Genomic DNA, 19,747 nt, shown 5'->3' with positions numbered 1-19,747 from the left:
TCCATCCCCCCATTTGGGTGGATTTTGGGGGACTTGGTCCAGAAGGCCTGGCATGACTAAATATTGATAGAGTATGATGGACTTGGGCCTAATAGCCCGAAGCTGTGCTAGGGGTATCTAATTGATTTGCCTAGTACATGTATTGTGATAAAAGCCATGTGTAGCAAGTCCATGAATGTCAACCAGTGCGTCAGCGGTGTATTCCATTACGTCATGTACAGTTTTGCATTGGACGCACAGTGATTGCTGGATTTTGATGGACTTGGTGCAGTTCCTAGTAAAAGATGCTAGGGAGTTAGGGTTAACAGTGAATACTCTGTGTTGTCCAAGGAGTTGTGAGCTTTATACTCGATTGTGTTTACGAAATTACGTCAGTGATGGGCAAAACCCAAGATTGAATTCACAGTTCCCTGATGCAGAAATTCCACCAGACAAGTATTGATTACGGTTTGCTTTGTTCACCCAGGCACCCTTCAGCACCGAATCCCTCATCTGGGACAGGAAAGACCGGCGGCTGACCAGAGCCGAGAAACGCATGGCCAAGAAAAGCTACGAGGAAGAGAAGAAACTCCGGGTGTCTTACGCCCGCCCCTCCTACCAGGCCTTCTACCCTAAAGACGGCAACCCTCCAATGACCAATGTCCAGTCAAGAGGGGGCAGTGTTATGCAGTCGACGTACGGGTGAGTTTCATTTTTAAAGTTGTGTCCTTAGGCAGCACACTTTGTCATGAGTAGCTTCTCCTCACATCGGTGAGAACAGGAAACTGCTGTGTTGATGCTAAGCACTAACAGTTAGACCAAACATTGATTTTTCACCCTCCCTTTTTTTCCCCACATACCCAGTATGCCCGGCCGGGGTGCACCACAGTTCTACACCCGTCCAATCGCGGGCATGCACCCGGTCCAGTCCACACCCGTCCCGCGGTTCCACCCCGGATTGGTCTCTTCCGGTCACCAGCAGAGACTGGCCGAACTCCAGCAAGCAGGAGTCTCCATGCAGAAGATTGTCGCAACCACCGGTAAGAGACTCTTTCATTGAAAAGTCTTCTAACCTGTTCCAGTTTGTTTTTGCCCTTCAGTAAAAAACGAGCTATTTTTGTTCTTTATTGGTAATAAAACCAAGGGTCTCTCGAAATTGCACGGAAAATACTAAGCATTCTGGAGAAATGGAGAGAAAAAAAGGAGATTTTTTCAAATTTTTTGAAGCAGGGTGAAAAATTGAGAATGAAATTTGGAGAAAATTACACATGATCGGGCAGGAAATGAAAACCAATCAACATGTTGGGCGTGGTAGGGTTTGAACCTCGGACACAGAGGTGGAAGGCGAGGTAAGTATCACTGCACTGATTTATATGCAAAATGCTTAATGGCAACCAGTTTTTGAAAATTTAATACTGACAATATTTTCTTTGCATGACAGATATTGTGCTACCCGGTGTCAACACCCACACTTCAGGTCCTGTCATCAAAGCTGGCCAGACAGTCACTTTCATCAGGACTCAGAAGGGCCTGTACCTGCGTACCACAGACGGGCGGATCCTGGCCGTCCGAGGCCCGAGTGGGACTGAGACCAGCAAGGCCCATCCAGGAATGCCGCCCTTCAACCAGTTTACCACGCTGGCATCTGCAAAGAGCCAGGCCAAGTGGGGCATCACGACTAGTGCGGGCGGGCTTCCAAGTGTTGGTGGCAGCAGCGGGATCAGCAAGAACAGTGTTGGTGGCAGCAGCGGGATTGGAAGCAGTGCAGGATCTGTTTCTGCAGAATCGGGCAGCGGCAATCTGTCAAACGGCAGCGATGGTGCCAACTCAAACAATCTGGACTTGCAGCACCTGCTGGACAAGAGCGATATCACTGACTTGGGTAGTTTGCCCCAGTTCACCTCATCTGGCAGTACCATGGGCCAAGCACATCACTTAGGGTACCCACAGAGTCTGCAGTCCTTGAACAACCTGGGATTGCAGGAGATCCCACAGGGCACACAAAACGTGTCCCTTGGGGGACCCTCTCCAAATCTCCCAGCAAGTCTTGTCAACAATTCTGGCATGATTAACATACCGACAACAGCATCTATTCTCTCCTCGACTGGCCGTCTCGCCTCCATCGCTCCCACGAACAACAGACTGCCTTTACACAGGAATCCTTTGGCGGGTGGAACTGTCCCGCTAGCTGCCATAGGCATGTTTGCACCCAGGCCACCCACCAACCTGTCTACCCTTCCCTCTACCGCTATGTCTGTCGCACCGTCTTCAAGTCTCTCCTTGCCACAAAAGGCAGTCACAGACGCGAACATTCCATTGACGCTGAACAGCCTACTAGACGGCGATCCGGTCAGGATGGCCAGTGAAGAGGAAACACAGGTTAACGATCCAGCTTCGGAGCAAAGTGCAATTGTGACTGTGGAATCGGACGAATGAGACGAATTTCAAGTAGTCGTAAATGGGAATCAACGTTGAGCAGATGGAATGGGCACTTCGGCCGATTGCACTGTGGTTTTGTTTTAGAGACCAAACAGGGATGAGTTGGCAAGGTGTGTATCGACAGGACTGTGCCGTGCAGTACTCCACATATCCAATTCAAACCTTCAAATCGGCTGTGCGGTTCCAGCGTGTCAATTTTTTGGTATCTGCACAAACCTGTCTTCATGTGAGCATCGGGCGTTTTCCATGATTCGTTCAAGCGTCCCTTCCAGTGGTCTCCTGTAACTTTGTTACCATTGAAGGAGTACTTATGCACGGAGTCTATAGTTCCAAATTATGAACCGACTTTTGGACAAAGTAGTACTAATGTGCACTGCAAATGATTGTACTCGACTGATTTGCTAATGTACGACCCCGATGTCTGACAGATGCATTCATTTGTTTTAATTGTTTTATATGAAATTCCTGTATGAGGACGTTGACTGGCCGTATTATGTTTTTGATAAGGGCAATAGTTGAACTTATTGAAAGTCATAAGAAACCTGTGGTGAGGTACATGCACGGTGTACTTGTGGGATTAACATGATGAAGTAATGACATCTTTGGACCATTTTGGGCCCAATTTCATAGCACTGCTGAACAGTAAGCAGGGAGGGGGATTCCACTCTTTTCTGTTTTTTTTTCCTGAGATTTCTGTTGTTACGTCACTGATTTAAGCAACTTTATCCATTGAAGTAAGCATGCCTTTTGTGTGCTTACTGCTTTATGGTCTCTCTGGAGTACACAACAGCTCTGTTAGCAAAAAATTGTTTGCTTAATAACGCTATGAAATCGGGCCAGAAATATTTAAGTCGGATCATGGCTGCACTGCAGTTTTGTTTTTAGATCGTGTTACTCCTTTTTTGTTTTTAAATGAAATTGGTTATTAATGAGAGGGTTACATGTAATTATTGTGATGTTGGTCATGTTTTTGAGATCCGAGGGGTTACATGTTCTTGTTGACTGAAGCAAAAGTCAAGGGAAACATGGAAGACGCAGGAATTAAGTGGGAACTTGTCCAGTACAAGTATTTATAGTCAAAACAAGGAATATTGGGGGCAAGTATAGATAAATTAGCTAAAAGTGAACGATTGATCAAAAATGTGTGCCCTAAAACCGACTTGTTATTTTCTGAACACAAGTGAGATTGTCTTGAAATTTTATGATTATTATTTTTAAAACAATCAAATCTGCCTTTTGAAATTGTTAAGTTTGAAAGATCACACGATGGGACTTCCCTAGTTGCGTGTCCATTACTGTGCTTGTTTATATCCAGACTTTGAAATAACCGTTATTTATTTGTACATCTTCAGTGTTTTATGTCATGTATTTGTATTTTAGGTCAAGACCTTGGGGGGGGAAATGAATTTTCTTTATTGGGTTCAAGTTTATAGCACGATTACACGCAATTAGGTCGGACAAGATGTGTAATTTTCATTTTTAAAAATCATCTTGCAGAATACAAATAAATGTTACTTGTTGAAACTTCTGTACCGTGTACATAGTGTGCTTATTATCACAGGGTGGAGTGTTGCAAAAAATGGTCTCAAATGATAGATATCTCTAGTGTTTGCTATTTATTGGTGCATTTCAATCACCATTCATAAATGCCGAAGACAGTTTACCCATTCCCATTGGCTGAGAGCCCGTCACGTGGCCAGTCTTAAAATGATAAAGACATGGCTGGCTGGTCTTTAACACTTTTCAAGCATCACATAAAATTTGGACTCCTAGTACATGTATGAAATCCAGTGCCTTTTACCGTTTCATTGATCAAACATTCACAATCCTCTCGTAGGCATGCACAATACTACCAGTGAGTCAGTATTTCATACATGTACATGTCCTAAATTCACAACGCACTCGCCATAGTTGCATCTGCGCGACATCGCGCAGTAACCGTGTCACACGCGCCAATTTCCGTAAAAGGAGTTGTTTAATACTGGACACATCCGTTATGCAACCAGAGGGGTGTTTCGAAAAACATGAAGTAAAACTGTTGATGGAAAGTTAATTTTTTTGCTTTTTCAAAAAGGATAACAAGACATCTTCAGAGTTTTCAAAATGGCGGCCATTGCATGTTACTCTATATTTTTTTCCAAGGATAACTCTTCGAAGGCCCTATAGCCAAATATCTTTTCCATGTCTTACTGTGCACTCTGACTGTGTGCTAAATTTCATGCTTTAATCGTCAAATGAACAATTCCTTCACATTGTGCACCAATCTGCCCGACTATAATTACCCTTGCCTTCAGCTCAGGTCATTATCAGCATTCCAGACTCCAACCGTCTTAAACCTTGTGTTTAATACCTCCCAAACACACAATTATTCCCTAAACACATTAGCACCTGTACCACATTGTATTACATTATTAAGCCCAACCGCCCTGAATCCTTCAAAATCCTCTTTGCCAAAGTGGAGGAATTTGGAGGATTGAGGTTACATGGCAAAAGTGCGTTGCTGATTTCTTAGGAGACACTTTGTCACGGTCTTGGGCAAGACCTTGTGTTGTGTTTGCTCAGCCATGCATAAATGTAGCCCTGGATTATGCTTGAAATCCTCCGTACTGCTCCAGGATGTCACCGGCCAAGCCTCAACATATTGAGTCACTACTGCAGGATTTTGCAGGACTCAGGCAGTGGTCACCTCTTCAAGGACCATATTAAAGAAATAATGGAGGAACTTGCAGGATTGAGGCTATATGCTATTTTTCCATGACACGAATTGGAGGATTTTGCAGGATTGTGGCTACATCCTAGCAAAAAGGCCGAGGGAGTTAGGGTTAATGTTTATTCACTGAAAAATCCATAAAATCATTCAGTGCTCAGGCTTGTCAGTTTTTTGGGAGGGGGGGGGGCCACAAGGAGTAATAATCGGGGCAGTACAAAATGGGTTGAAAGATTTCACTTTTCTTTTTTAGGTAACCTTGCATCAGTTGTTGCACTCGGCAATTTTGATTGCCCTGCAATATAGCTGCAACATATCAGTTGTCAAAATAAAAAAAAAATTAATTGAGTTCTTCGAACAGAAAAATACGTCATTGTAATCTCCCTTTTGTATCCACAATTGATACTTCCTAGTAGTGGTGCGCATTTGCGGGTAGTACGGGAACTGGGAACCCTACTGTAGTAAACCACGGGTACCCAGGTACCCGTAAAAGAAACCCAACCCAACCCCAAAATTTCAATCCCGGAAGTTGTCTGAAGGGTTTTATAGCTTTACGGTGTAAACTGCAACTTTCACGAGCTTCATCTGTCGCGCACTAAAATGCACATTAACATGGAATCTGTATTGGTTTTCCATGTAGCCTGGTTTTCATTTATCGAAACTCCCCACAAATGGCATTCAAAATCATACTTTTTCATTGTCTGAGAAGTTATTAAGTAATTTGTAAAGTTGGTTACGGGCACCCGATCCTATTATCTGGAACCGGTTCCTGACATCAGCGGTCAGGTACTCGGGTACCTGGTTCCAATGCGCACCCATGCTACCTACATCAATGAAGAAATCTATCAGTAGTAAAACTCTTTACACATTTTGGTTTCCAAACACTTGTTTTATTAAAAGAATCATAGCAAAAAACAACACTTGAAAGCTAAGAAATTCATGACTTTATACACAACATGAACCACTGTGCCCTTACGCAAACAAGTACTTTTACATTCAAGGGTACACGAGTATGAAACATGCATGGACCAATCAGAGCACACTATCAATGTCCATTCACGGGGCCCCCTTCAATGGCGAAAGCATTGTGCCAGCTATTGTTCAGATAATCCATCACGGGGCAGTAGCTTTGTACAATAGCTAGCACAATGCTGTCGCCATTGGAGGGGGCCTCCATGAAATGAATGAACAATGACAGTGTGCTCGGATTGGTGTACAGCGACGGCATCCATTTTCTTCAGTGGCACTAGCCCCGCGCGAGTCAGGCTCGGGTAGTATGCACGCACTCCGGGCTCCTTCGACAAATAGGTTTACTGAAATGCATGTGCGCCTCGTCTTTAAGAACGCATGTGGCATGTGCGCCAATGTGGTGCCACCTCAAAAATGGCTTCTACTTTTGTTTGTCGGATTACACTACAAGAGTGCTGCACACAAATTGCTCTCCAGGTAAGAATTTAATTGACCTTATTCACTAGGCAGCCATTATTGTCATGTTCCCTGAATGTATTTCATAAATTGTTAACTGTTGAATGGGATGGCGCCAGACTATTTAGGCAGCCTTATTTTACTTTTGTTTTCTTTAAAATCTGGCTTAAAACATTAGGTAATGTTTAATTACAAATTTTAAATTATTCGTTTAAGCAGACTTGAATTATTTAGTAAAGTACTTGCTTTTATTTCTCTTTGTGAGTTCCAAAAATGAACATTTTACCTCACTTTCAATTCAACATGGCCGACTTGTGAATAAGGCCCATTGGAAATGCAATGATTTCAGTCCATCGTTCAATTACAGACAACTCCATATTGTACATCACCTGTAACATATATGGAGTCAGGATTTTAACAAAACTTAGCTTATTTCATCCTATAAATAACTGTAGCTCATTGTTGCAAAAGGAAAATTAGAGCAAGTAAGACCAGTGTGGCATCTTATACACTGTTATAAGAGGGGTGGGGAGGCCAAATCACGTGAATACTTTCTCCACAGAAACATTTCTTCAAGGGTCATTTTGGAAATTGCCCAAGAGCCAACCAAAAACCAGCTGTCAGGACATGAAAGTCATCTTTACCATTTTAGACTGGCCTCCAAAAGATGCATCAAACGAAATAGCATGAGAAGAGACTCGGGTCGACCCTAAATATTTTGGTTTCAGGCGGGCAAATTTTATGTTTTACTTCTGGTAATGAAACCAAGGATTACTCAAAAGCGCCCTAGGTACTGTAGCTCGCAAGCCTGAAAAAAAAAAAAAACTGGTAGAGAGAAGACAATGAGAAGAAATTACAATTTTAGAGTTGGGAGGAAAACCCCAGAAGAGTATTTTTGGGGAAAATCCACAGAATCCGGTTGGGACTGAAAACCGAATTCACATGTGGACCAGGGCAGGAATCGAACCCGGGCCATAGAGGTGGAAGGCTAGGATAGAACCATGGCGCCAACCCGACTCCCCAGGAAGTAATTTGGGTTGGTGCAATTCGGGAACGGTAGTCAGAAACGGGTGGCGGTCTAATGGGCGCAATCATTTCATAAACTTGTCCCCGCCCTCAGCGAGGATCTTGGCGGAGGACTTGGCGTCGTAGAACAGACCGCTGATCTCCTCAATCTCCTCCGTGTTGATGGCGTCTTTGCCGTTGATGCGGGCCAAGATGCTGCTGGGCGTCAGCAGCTGGGCGGCGTACCTAAAGACAAGAGACATCATGAATAAACATAAGCATTTGAATAGGGCCATATTTGGGGGAAAAAAATAAGGTGTTGTAACGATGCTGTGCAGAGTTCCACATATTGAAGCTACCTTTCAAAATATTTAGATTTAGCAACTATTTTATTACCCCTAACCTTCCCAACTCTATCAAAATCCAACCCCCCAATTGGGGGGGGGGGGGGGCATTTTGGCAGACAAGCCATCTGTACCAAGTCCATCAAAATCCACCTATAGTAGCGCTGGTCTTGTGGTGGATTTCAGCGGATTTGGTCCTAAGGCATTAAGTGAAGCAGGGTCAGTGATGGATTTTGGCGGACTTGGTCCAGTGCTTAGTACAAGACTCTAGGGAGTTAGGGTTAATCCAACAATTTGTTCATTGTTAACATGTACTTTTTGAATGATAGAAAAGTGACTACCTTTTACCCAACGGTGAATTTACAAGTTTGTTCCTCGAAAAACCGCGCTCTTGTTAAACAGTGCTTCAGGAGAAGTTAGCCAACCTCCATAATTGTGCAATAGGCGGTTAAAGGCCAGAGAAAAGACTGAATTTGAATGGTACCTTAACGTCGTCTTGCTGCCAATTTCAGCCAGTTTGTTGAGTGATTCGTCTTCAATGAGCAGGCCCTCCGTCTCAGCCCTGATCTTCAGAATCTACAGACAAAAACACACCAAAAGTTACGAGACTGATTCGTTAGTTCTACAGTATCTAATCCGTTTGCTTCCATTCAGAAAACACATACACAAAGCTGGGATGCCAATCTTTTGCCTTTGGCTGGAATTCCGGCTTTTTCAATTTTGGGAAATAAACTCCAGCGTTCCATTATTTCGCAGGCCAGAACAATACTTGTGTTGTGCGCACGGAGAGAAAAGAAAAATTCCTGGCCAGTAGTAGGAAATCTGTTTCCACGGGTTTGATTGTTGCTCATGAGCCAATGGTTACGTATTACTAGTTGTCATTGTGCTCGACTCGTACTACGTTCACTCGATCAAACTTAAAGAGGTTGTGGAATGCTCGAAGACATTTCCGTCATTTTTCGGGTATATGTAGCCTAAAGGTGTGATGAAATAAAAACGACTATTGTGTCTGTCATGAAATTGAGAGCTGTTTTTCAGGTCCTGTTTTGACCCGAACGTGCAATTTGTGTAAAAGTCCTCGCAGGGGGCATCAAACAAAACATAGTAAATCGTGACGTAATAAACAGGACTCCCGATGCAGCGTAGTATAAACGAGTCCTGTTTATTACGTCACGATTTACTATGTTTTGTTTGCTGCCCTTAACGATGACTTTTACACAAATTGCACGTTCGGGTCGAAACAGGACCTGAAAAACAGCTCTCATAAGTACCTTTTGTACTCATTTCACGACAGACACAATAGTCGTTTTTATTTCATCACACCTTAGGCTACATATACCCGAAAAATGACGGAAACGTCTTCGAGCATTCCACAACCTCTTTAAGAGTTCCGCACGGCTGTACCGCATTCACATCTTTGAAAGCTAAGTGTATTGGTGTGCGAGCACACGACCAAAGAAGTGGTGTTAGGATACTACATTCTTCCCGAGAGTGTGATCTGTGGGGCATTCTAGAAAACTCCACAAGTTTCCTGCGGATGTTGTTTTACTGTACCACGTGAAGCATCAATTGTTGGTTGACTAGGTGTGTATCCTACCTGCATCATTTCATCCTGTGTGTAAGGCAGGGTTCTGATGATCATGACTCTATCTAACAGATCCAGGGGAATACCATGCGGTGCGATCACATCCTCAGTACCTCTGCAAAGATAGTAACAAAATGTGGGCGGGATTACAAACAGTCCATTCCTGCCTGTCACTCAAACAGTGCATTGACCAATAAGACAGCGACTTCTGGTCAGGTGACCACAGTACCTCTGTCAAACTGAGCACAAGCATGTACACAAATCACTGGAAGGCGGGGCTTATGGCCAATTCTGCAACGGTCCATTATCACTGAAGGCTTTGGAGGTTCCAACCCTTGGCTGTGTCGCAGGCTTTAGATTTGGGAATTTTTTAAGGCCCCTGGTTCAATTTAGGTTCACCCTCTGCTTCAGTAATATTCAATCCCTGAATGCGAGATTGAGGTTAATAGTACTGCCATGGACACGCGCCGTGGTCTAATAGATAAAGTGTTTGACCCATGTGTCATGGTACGTGGGCTAAAACTATGACGGTGAACATGGTGCTTGTGTTCTTGGGCAAGACACTTCACTACAATCGCCTGGCTCCACCCGTGTGTATAAATGGGCAGCTGGGAGGGTAGAGACCAGATTGCGTTAATTTCGGCTTCAGAGAAGTGGTCTCATGAAGCACTTTTGAGACGTAAAATTTTAGTGTTTAAAGGCAAAGTGTGAAGTGAAAAAGTGGGAAACCTGCTGGTCTGAGGAAAAGTTGCATGCCCGAAGTCTTCGACAATAAGCGACTTCGGTATTCCAACTGCGCATGTGCACATCAAGATTTGCCGAATTTCTCTTTCGGGTAAAAATCTCATCGTATGCATGCAAAAGCATAGCGGGGTACCAGCAAAATTGAAGAGATCATCGTGTTCTAAAGTTTAACATTTTGCAAAAAACCTTTGGACAGCAAAGTGTTTTTAGGTGTCTCGTGTGTCAAAAACTTTTGTGGGAACGAAATTTCCATCTTTTTCGATTACACAAAACTTTCACAGAATGCAGGTTTGGTTACCACGTCCCCCATAGCCTTGTGTGCATTTGTCTGTCGCAGTTATCCCCCCCCCCCAAAAAAAAAATCATCGAATCTTGCTGTGCACCAGATATTTTGGAATACCAAACTGGCTTATTACAACCATGTGGGAACAAGCTAACAATAGATAAAGATGTAGCTCTGAATAGTGTGTTTAATACCTGATTGTGCATTTGCCTCTGTTGGTGGCAAAGATGACGATGGGTGAGAGGGAAGACTCCAGGGCTCTGTGTAGGTAGGTGAAGGTCTCAATGTCCAACATGTGAACCTCGTCGATGAACAGTACACCTGGGACAAGCTCAGCCACACCCTGGTAGCAAACGAATTAAACCTCCTTGTCTTTATAGGTATTGTATATCATATGCAAACATTCAAAAACGAAACTGCCAAACTATTTTGAAATCATCTACTTAATTAACCAGTAACACTGGAGGATGTGTTAATGATTTGGCAATGTATATTCACAGGGGCGGGTGCCAGGTTAAATCGTCAAGTTTTTGCCCGAGTCTCAGGCAGTGGACGTGTAAACACGGTAGTGGTTCCCATTGTTTTTACACACTATGTGTTGAACTTGGCCGCTGTACATGGCCTGCCGTCGTAGCAAATATCGCTCCTTGGCGGGGTCTCAGTGTGTTGCAAAATATGAGTTACAGTGAGAAGTATATTGTATAAATGACTCCTAAGAGTCAGTATTTGTGGTCTTTGACTGTGCATATTGTCTTTTTTCAAAAATGGTGTGTTTCAGCAGAAAATAACCTGTCGTCAAGTGGTTAAAAGTTAATAATAGTATGAAGCATTCTGTGAGATCGTTGCACCTGGTGTGCTGACATCTTCAAGAAAAGGGGATCGTCGGAAAAATCTATTAACGGGTGCGAGCCAGCTATTGAGTTTGTGCATATGCTTGGTTTAATACTTTAGTTACGTAGCCCTCTACATCAGACCGGAATATAAAATTACAAGTGCAAATGGGATACAATTCCTTTAACTCTTCAAACCATCTTTTGTGTGATTGAATTTTGCATATCAAAGATGTAAATTAATTATATTTTGCGTTTAACGGAAGTTAGTTTGTGAATTAGCTCACAACCCCTCGGACGATACCGAGTATATACATTGAAGCAGTCAATATTTGTGTACTATACACCACTGAAGCAGTCAATATTTGTGTACTATACACCACTGAAGCAGTCAATATTTGTGTACTATACACCACTGAAGCAGTCAATATATGTGAACTATACACCACTGATGCAGTCAATATATGTGTACTATACACCACTGATGCAGTCAATATATGTGTATTATACAACACTGAAGCAGTCAATAAATGTGTACTATACACCACAGAAGCAGTCACTATTTGTGTACTATACACCACTGAAGCAGTCAATATATGTGTATTATACACCACTGAAGCAGTCAATATATGTGTACTATACACCACTTGATGCAGCCAATATTTGTACACTATTCACTAGATTCTTACCTGATCAATGTACTTGTTGACGACCTTGTTGATCTCTTTCCGCAGCTTGTCTGTAATTTCTGTCTTCTTGGGTTTCATGAGCTGGCCCATCATGGACATGATGTCTTGCCCTCCCTAACGACAACAAAGAGACAAAACAGAAGTAGGGTCCTTTAAAAGAAGCTGACGGAAGAGAATACAGATTATCCCTCGTTTGGGGTTTGACCACTTGACAAGTTGACAGCGTGGCAGCTGACTTCCAAATCGGCATAGAATCACTCAAGGTTGTAAATACATGTACGCGCAGATATTTTTACTGCCGTACTTATGGACGATCCACGGGAAACTTTTTCCAAGACTCATTATCATACCTGCGGTCTAGCATTGGCCACATCCAGGTCATGTAAGGTCACGTCTTGGATGATCTCCTTCTTCTTGTGGACATCTCCTTTGGGAAGGGGTACGTATTCCTCGGCTTCAAGGTCAAACTCTGTGGCGTAGGTGTCTGAACGCCCTTGCCTCTGCAGAACAGAAAGGGCAAGTGGCCAATACATTATTCAAATAGGAGACTCGGTCAAAAAAAATAAGCCTGCAACAATTACTGCATTAGTATTTAGTTACCTTTTTTTTCAGTTTGACAATTAAAGGTACAGTCCATCATTTGTAGTTTGTGCATTTTGTTCATTTGAAGCAACAAACGTGCTAAAAATATAAAGAAGGGTGAACAACTAACCTGATGAAGTTTCAGCTCAGCTTCAGCTGTAGATTCCGCGAAAAACAATATTCTAAGATCTCGATTTCAAATCATAAGTTGCTGAATCATGTTTTAAATTGGGCCTGAATTCAGCGTCTGAGACATGTTCTCACTGAGCCGATTGCAGCTACTCGATGTCACGCACTGATCCGATGAATTATAGCCAAAGCGTGCACGTGTGCGTCGTGTCAACTCTTGCGTACTTCGCCGAATAAAAGAACGAACTACTAAAGGAAATTTCCAACAATGCGTCCTTAGACGCATCATTGGAAAGGCCTTCTTTCGTTGATTTCTTCAAAATGACATCATGCCAGAAAGAATTCTTTCACAGGGAGTTTAATCCCCTTTCTATCTTTCAACCAAGTATGTTTTTTCAACAATAATTACGTCAGTTACTTTTTGGATAGCTGCAAATGATGAACTGTAGCTTTAAATAACAAAATACTTTTTGAAACAGATTGTTTCCTTTGAGAAAGTGCAAGAGTAAATGCAAGCAGAATCTCAAGCCAATCATACAAACTGAGTAACTGGTTTCAAAAATGCCCATAAAAGCACATTCTAAAACCCACGACAACAAATTTTATTTCATGTTATTCATCATCATCCTTCGGCTGCGGAGCAGTCAACTACAAGCTTCTTTCATTTACAGTGGAACGCCGCTATAACGAGCATCGCGGGATCCACAAAAATTGTTCGTAATAGTGATTGTTCGGTATAGCGATTTTAAGTTGCTGGTGCTCCGGTACTCATTTTTCAATAAATAGCGCCCTTCATAACTTCACCCTGCACGCCCTGGTACTGCTAGTTACTGAAAAATGACTTGGAAATGTGTTGACTATTGAATAATGAAATTACACAGATTTGAGCTTACTACCTACAGCAATGGGTGGCTTTCCCCTTCTATTCCTTGGGGAAATAATAGCCACTTTTTGCTCTTCTGTTGAAATTTTTCAACAACAATATTCGTTACATTTTGTACACTGAAATCATGAGCCAAGGATGATGTTCAGCATAGCCAAATGTTCGGTATAGCGGTGTTCGGTATAGCTACGTTCCACTGTACTGCGATCATGGGCAAGTGTTGCAATTTGGTCTGGTCGCAGCATGCCATCACTATCTCCAGGCAAGAATTGAATGTAAGTTAGGTATGATGTGCGTTGTCTTCCTGGTCTCTTTCTTCCCTGGGGTAAGGTATAAAGGGCGTACACCTTTGCAGGCTCATAGTCTGGCATGCGGAGTATGTTCCCAAGGACTTTGAGGTGCCGAGTTCTTACACGATCCACAAGAGGGTTTGAGTTGGTCATTGTGTGGGTGTTATTATGTTGTTAGCCTACAGTCGCATCACTGAACTAAACAGAATGTCACTGGCAGTTACAGGCCAAACAGCCAAGTTGAAAGCTTGTCAGTTTGGCCAAATTAATGAGAGAGACTTGACTTTACCTTGACTGCGCCACTGTTTGCCTCGATGTAGATGACGTCGCCCACTTCAGCCTTCTCCTTCTGTAGACTCTCATAGATGGACGGGTCCAGCTTCAGCTGCTTGGTGCCTTTGGCTGTCTTCAGGCCGATGACGACGTGACTGACCGTCTTGCCATAGCCTGTAAATGCGGAGCGGAAGAGCCAATGTATGCAAGATATTCAGTTCAAGCTGCTCTCCAAATGCTATTTCTGTATTTGAAAGACGCTCTGAACATGCTTATAATCTAACTTCACCCCCAAAGTAGCTCTTTGAAATTGCTACTGTTTTAAATTAATATATTGTTTAAAATTACAAAAGTTTTTATTTTTAACCCTAACCGCACTGAGTCCTTAAAAAATCCTCTTTGCCAAAGTGGAAGAATTTGGAGGATTGAGGTTACATAGCAAAAGTGCGTTACTGATTTCATAGGATGCACTTTGTCGAGGTCTTGGGCTGAACCTTGTGTTGTTTTTGCTCAGGCTGAATAAAATATAGGCCTGGATAATGCTTGAAATCCTCCGTACTGCTCCAGGATGTCACTGGCCAAGCCTCAACATATTGACAGTCACTGCCGCAGGATTTTGCAGGATTCAGGCAGTGGTCACCTCTCCATGGACCATATTCAAGAAATTATGGAGGAATTTGCAGGATTGAGGCTATATGCTATTTTTCAATGAGGCCAATTGGAAGATTTTGCAGGATTGAGGCTACATCCTAGCAAAAAGGCTTAGGGAGTTAGGGTTAAAGTCCTATAGGTATCACACATACACAAAAATGTGCCAATGTTTAATTATGAAATGGAACAAATACTGTTCAACTTTAAACAAAAACTATTATTCCCAACAATTATTCAAGTGGATCTTTTTGAGGTGCGAGAGGTGCAAAGCTATCCAAAATAAAAACTTTGTTCCGCGGAAGTTTTGACTTTAAACTAGACAAATTATTTTTATATTATCTATACTATAATTACAGGAATCTCTGTGTGTCTGTCTGTCTGTACGTCGATTATTGGGCTATTCCATCACCAACAATGGGTAAATAAGCAATAGCACACTTTTCTTCCTCATGTTTTCCTACTATGATTCGAGGAATCTCTTTGTGTCTGTCCACATGTAAAAAATGTGCGTTTAACCTGTGAGTGTGCGTTCAACCTGTGTAAACAACACCATTGAATCGGGTGCGTTGTTTGTATGAGCAGTTCTCTGCCCCTTCCGAACAGGCACATTTTGACGGGCCCTGTACTAGTGTTAATAAATAATGAATATCCTGGGTTCCCTACCTCCCATTGGGTTCTCTGTCTCGCATGGTGTCAACTCAGTCACCTCTCCTTCATACACTTCCTTCACCTCTTTGATCCGAAGACCTGGAGGCAATTTAAAAAGAAAACCACTGAAAACAAATGTACCTATTACAGGCAATACACAACATTTTGCAAACATAACAAAATAAAGTTACCATATTATAATGAAATACCTGACTTGATTGTAAGTGAATAATAGTCTCAAGCATTTCTGTGAAATCGTGGCACCCGGTGTGCTGTGATTTCCCAAGAAAAGTGGATTTGTTTGTACTGAATTACCAAGATGAATCGATTCATATGAAGTTAATGCGGTACCCGTCGCTATGTACAATGTACATCAGATTTGAACCGGCCAACCGATCACGTTAGCTTGGTGGTCGAGTGGTAAGACATCTGCACTAGAAAGCAGGAGGTCGTGGGTTCGAGTCCCACCCGTGTGATTTTTCCAACTTTCACTCGGGAGGTAACACACTGAGTACACAAGTGTTTATAAAAACCTAATTTGAAGATGAATCAAGTCTAGTCCGAAAATTTGGGACTCTCAATACTGTGTATGAGAGTACCAAAACATAAGGTATTGAAAACATGCAAAACAAGAAAATAGACTCGCACCTAAAACAACCAGTCTTTCAGTACTGCATCAGTCAACCATGCTAACAGAATTTAAGAAACATGTGGCATGAAGCGGGAACTAGTCTCAATGTACTACACATTTCTCCATAGTAAAGCCACCAGACTATTGAGACTGAATGAAGAGGTCAGTCTTTCCAAATAGTTGGACCATGATTGGACATGTGCCAGTCTAGTCTTTAGTCCCATTTTGGAATCACTTGACTTCCCTCTCATGTGCAAAATGTTGAAGAAAAGTCTCCTTTAAAAATTGAATTGAGTCTGCAAACTTGGTTGGTGAAATACTGAGGACATGTTCTTTGCCCCAGTGCAATTTTTGGAGAAATTTGCTGGCTAAACTGTGAGTAAAGTGGGCCTGATTTAGTTCTGCACGTTTCAGAGCACTCCAGAGCCCTGTCTGGATCAAGTCCAGCAGTGGGAATGTTGGCACCCACAATATACTCGAGCTAATATACTCAAGCTAATACATGTAAGTACACGTGATGCATTATAAGATTTGCCCTGCTCTGGGTGCCAACGGACAGCTAGGTTTGATTCATCTTGTTGATATTGCCTTCTACTGCCACAAGGGCTTGACATTTACCATGGACCGACTGCATTTGGGGGGAAAAATGCCAAAATGCAGCCATGGACTATTAACACTAACCCTGCTCAATCCAACAGGATCCAACTATTTTAGATAACCGCTGGTTCCTGTTGGATTGAGCAGTAAACCCCTTCCTATTGAAATCTGTTGGATTCAGCAGGCAACTGAAAACACCCAGAGTTGGGTTCTGTTGGGTACTGGTAAGTTACGCCAAGTTGGACTCTGTTTGATCCAGCAGACAACAGAAAAATAAGGCTCTTGAATTGTGCATGCCAGTCATTTTATATGTTCAGGTACCCAACAACTTGGCAAGTTGGGTTGTGTAGGACTGTGTTGGATTGAGCAGGAAACTCATATGAGTAACCGTCGACTCTGTTGGATTTACCGGGGCAGTCCTGGGGAACTACTAGGGGGTTAGGGCCTGTGTCTCTTACCGATGGCTCGCCTGAAGTTCTCCATCAGCACCTCCGTCTTCTTGATCTCAGTGGAGAAGACCTCGCTACCCACCATGGGACAGAAAGGCACTTTGCTGCCTAGCTCCTGGGCTATGGCTAAGGCGAGGGCTGTCTTGCCCGTGCCTGGGGGACCAGCGAGAAGAACAGCCCGACCTGCCATCTTCTTAGACCTGATCAACTCCACGATGACTCCTGCTGCCTATTAATGAATTAAACAGGAATAGAATTGGTTAAAACATGAATAAATTCGGTAAAAATTTCGGACTTTATTTGCCTTAAAACAATCCTCAAACTTAAGCCACAAATCAGAATAGGGGAAAAAATCCATACCCGATCACCACTTACCTGCCGCCAAACAAATACATTTTCACATCACCTTGTGATTTCAACCAAGAGGAATCCAGGAAACAGCGGACATGCGAGAAAAAAATTAGTTAAAATGTGTTTTTAGAGCACATTTTGGATGCACATGTAGTGCAGATCTGAGTTGAAGCAGCCGGTCAAAACTGATTGAAGTGTCTGGAACAGCGGTACGTTATACGCATGACATCGATAACCATGACGTCGCATGAGCCGGCCAATGATAGTGCACTACGTCATTATCATGAGTATGAATATTTATTTTCTCATGAATATTTAGTTTATTTCAATGGATACTTCAAATACGTCCAAAGATTGATCATTGCAACAGCGATCGTGCGCGGCCTAGCGGTTAAGAGACTCGTGTATCAAGCAAGCGTCCGAGGTTCGAATCTCGATGAAGTGAGCGACTGATTGATAAATAGAAATTAAGGAAAGGGGGGGTGAGAGTAGAGGAGGGAAAGTGGAGGGAATAACCATAAAACTTAAAGAGGTAACTTTTGGCGCTAGAAAATAAATTGAAAAAAGTGGTGATCGGATAGCCGAATTTTTCCATTAAACATTGTATTTGTAAGGCAGGGGCTCTGGCCAGGGGGAAAGTTGGCTAGGGGGCGAGTTGGTCAGGGGCGAGTTGACCAGAAGCAGGCTGTGTGTCATGTGTGGCCGGTGGCCAGGTATCGGGACAACTCGTACCCGGGACAACTCGTACCCGGGACGACTCGCACCCCAAATTTGTGACCCGGGACAACTCGTACCCGAGACGACTCGTACCCGGGACAACTCGTACCCGGGACGACTCGTACCTTGTACTTTTCTTACCATTTACTTTTCTGTTCCTTTTTAGTTAGATGTAATTGACAAATCCGAAGATGTGGAAAACCAAAAGCCGTTGAGTTTTGGGGAATTGCCAGTGGTGACAAGCAAGAGATTGTTCTGGAGAGATTCTGGCAGCTGGCCGATGATCGCGGAGTTCGCGGAATTCGCGGAAGGAGCTATAGCAATCATGAGCTTCGTAACTTATTTGATCTTCATTTATTGCGAAAACTTATTTCTAAAATAAGTGGACTGATTCATTAAAATTATAAAAATGTTACATATGTCACCTTCTACACTTTTTATGACATTAATTTTCAGGTATGCTATTCTTCTCCATCGCTGCAGAAGCCTGCAAAGTCTTCATCGGTTTATTCTAGTCTCTATCCACATAATTCCCAAAAAGAGATTGCATCAGAGTTTCTGAATGAAACGGAATGAAAATAAAACAGTATTAAAAAAAAAAAAATCTTCAGGCCAACAACAGAGAGACCTATTTAAATGAAAAACTTCTTCTCTATTTGAAAATGAAAAACGGAAATAAAATAATTGAATAATAATTGGTTGAAAATAAGTATGATAACAGTCGGCACAAGTAAGGCACAGATACGAGTACGCTGCACAGTGTTTTATTTTCAGACGGGTACGAGTTGTCCCGGGTACGAGTTGTCCCGGGTACGAGTTGTCCCGGGTACGAGTTGTCCCGGGTACGAGTTGTCCCGGGTACGAGTTGTCCCGGGTACGAGTTGTCTCGGGTACGAGTTGTCCAACATTCGGTGGCCATGGCATACCTCACGTGCAAGTTCTTGACCGACCAAACCGGCAGCTGCTGTAATGGCATTTCCAGCATCATCTAGCCCAAGTCCTTTGACGTGGCTGTGACTAGCTATTCTTTGAGTTTTGGTTGTACTTTTTACTTCTTCGATCTTCATGGTGCTTGTTGTAGGCCGAAATCTAGAGAAAAGTAAAATAATTTCTGTTCGCTATTTCACGATTGCCGCGCCGTGTACACTGTCAAGTTTCCTTGGTACCCTGACAATTTCTGCGCTAGTGTTACGGTAACTCAAGTGGTGAGTTACCATTGAAATCGTTGCAGCGATGTGTTGTCTGGTAACCTTTACGATTATGTTGCATTCTGCATTGAGTATTTTTTTCACCAGACCTTCTTTGGACAAAATACAAAAATAATAAAAGGAATAATTATGACTAAAATAGACAAAATAAATTAATTTAATGCCTGTTTTAAATATGATTTTAAAGAAAAAAATAATATGTATTCACTGTCCTAAACTTTATACTTTAAACTGAATACTTATGCAATATTCAAAGATAAAGTTTGAAAGTGGTGCTCCTGAAGTGTCTATTTTCTTTCAAATGTTTT

General features: G+C 42.6%; 2 protein-coding genes across 2 annotated transcripts in view; one reads left to right on the top strand and one right to left on the bottom strand.

The window, feature by feature from the left end:
* Positions 1 to 3,607, top strand: part of LOC119738876 (helicase ARIP4-like) — a 39,771-nt gene extending 36,164 nt beyond the window's left edge. Inside the window, exons 19-21 of the mRNA XM_038213852.1 lie at positions 467 to 681; positions 844 to 1,019; positions 1,421 to 3,607. Coding sequence (XP_038069780.1) covers positions 467 to 681; positions 844 to 1,019; positions 1,421 to 2,415 — 1,386 coding nt within the window. The 3' untranslated portion in view covers positions 2,416 to 3,607. The remainder of the gene's footprint in view (positions 1 to 466; positions 682 to 843; positions 1,020 to 1,420) is intronic.
* A 3,798-nt stretch (positions 3,608 to 7,405) lies between these two features.
* On the bottom strand, positions 7,406 to 19,420 carry LOC119738062 (ruvB-like 1). Its single transcript, XM_038212788.1, has 10 exons — positions 19,158 to 19,420; positions 17,173 to 17,392; positions 15,502 to 15,585; positions 14,204 to 14,361; positions 12,381 to 12,530; positions 12,031 to 12,144; positions 10,706 to 10,854; positions 9,497 to 9,599; positions 8,384 to 8,475; positions 7,406 to 7,801 (listed from the first exon to the last, which is right to left on the bottom strand). Exons 1-10 carry the CDS (start codon positions 19,296 to 19,298, stop codon positions 7,642 to 7,644), a joined length of 1,371 nt encoding a protein of 456 aa, XP_038068716.1. The 5' UTR covers positions 19,299 to 19,420; the 3' UTR covers positions 7,406 to 7,641.
* Positions 19,421 to 19,747: the final 327 nt, after the last annotated feature.

This window comes from Patiria miniata, unplaced genomic scaffold (assembly GCF_015706575.1).
Source record: "Patiria miniata isolate m_02_andy unplaced genomic scaffold, ASM1570657v1 HiC_scaffold_3, whole genome shotgun sequence".
NCBI lineage: Eukaryota > Metazoa > Echinodermata > Asteroidea > Valvatida > Asterinidae > Patiria > Patiria miniata.
Note: the sequence above shows the minus strand (reverse complement) of the source record. Positions and strands in the feature narration are given on the sequence as shown.

What these genes read in the sequence shown, in the direction of transcription:
- LOC119738062 (XM_038212788.1), bottom strand. Translation starts at nt 19,298, where the DNA reads ATGAAGATCGAAGAAGTAAAAAGTACAACCAAAACTCAAAGAATAGCT. An exon ending in CAAACAGTGGCGCAGTCAAG is followed by an intron (nt 12,531 to 14,203) that starts GTAAAGTCAAGT and finishes TCTGTTCTGCAG; the next exon opens with AGGCAAGGGCGTTCAGACAC. An exon ending in TCAACAAGTACATTGATCAG is followed by an intron (nt 10,855 to 12,030) that starts GTAAGAATCTAG and finishes GTTTGCTACCAG; the next exon opens with GGTGTGGCTGAGCTTGTCCC.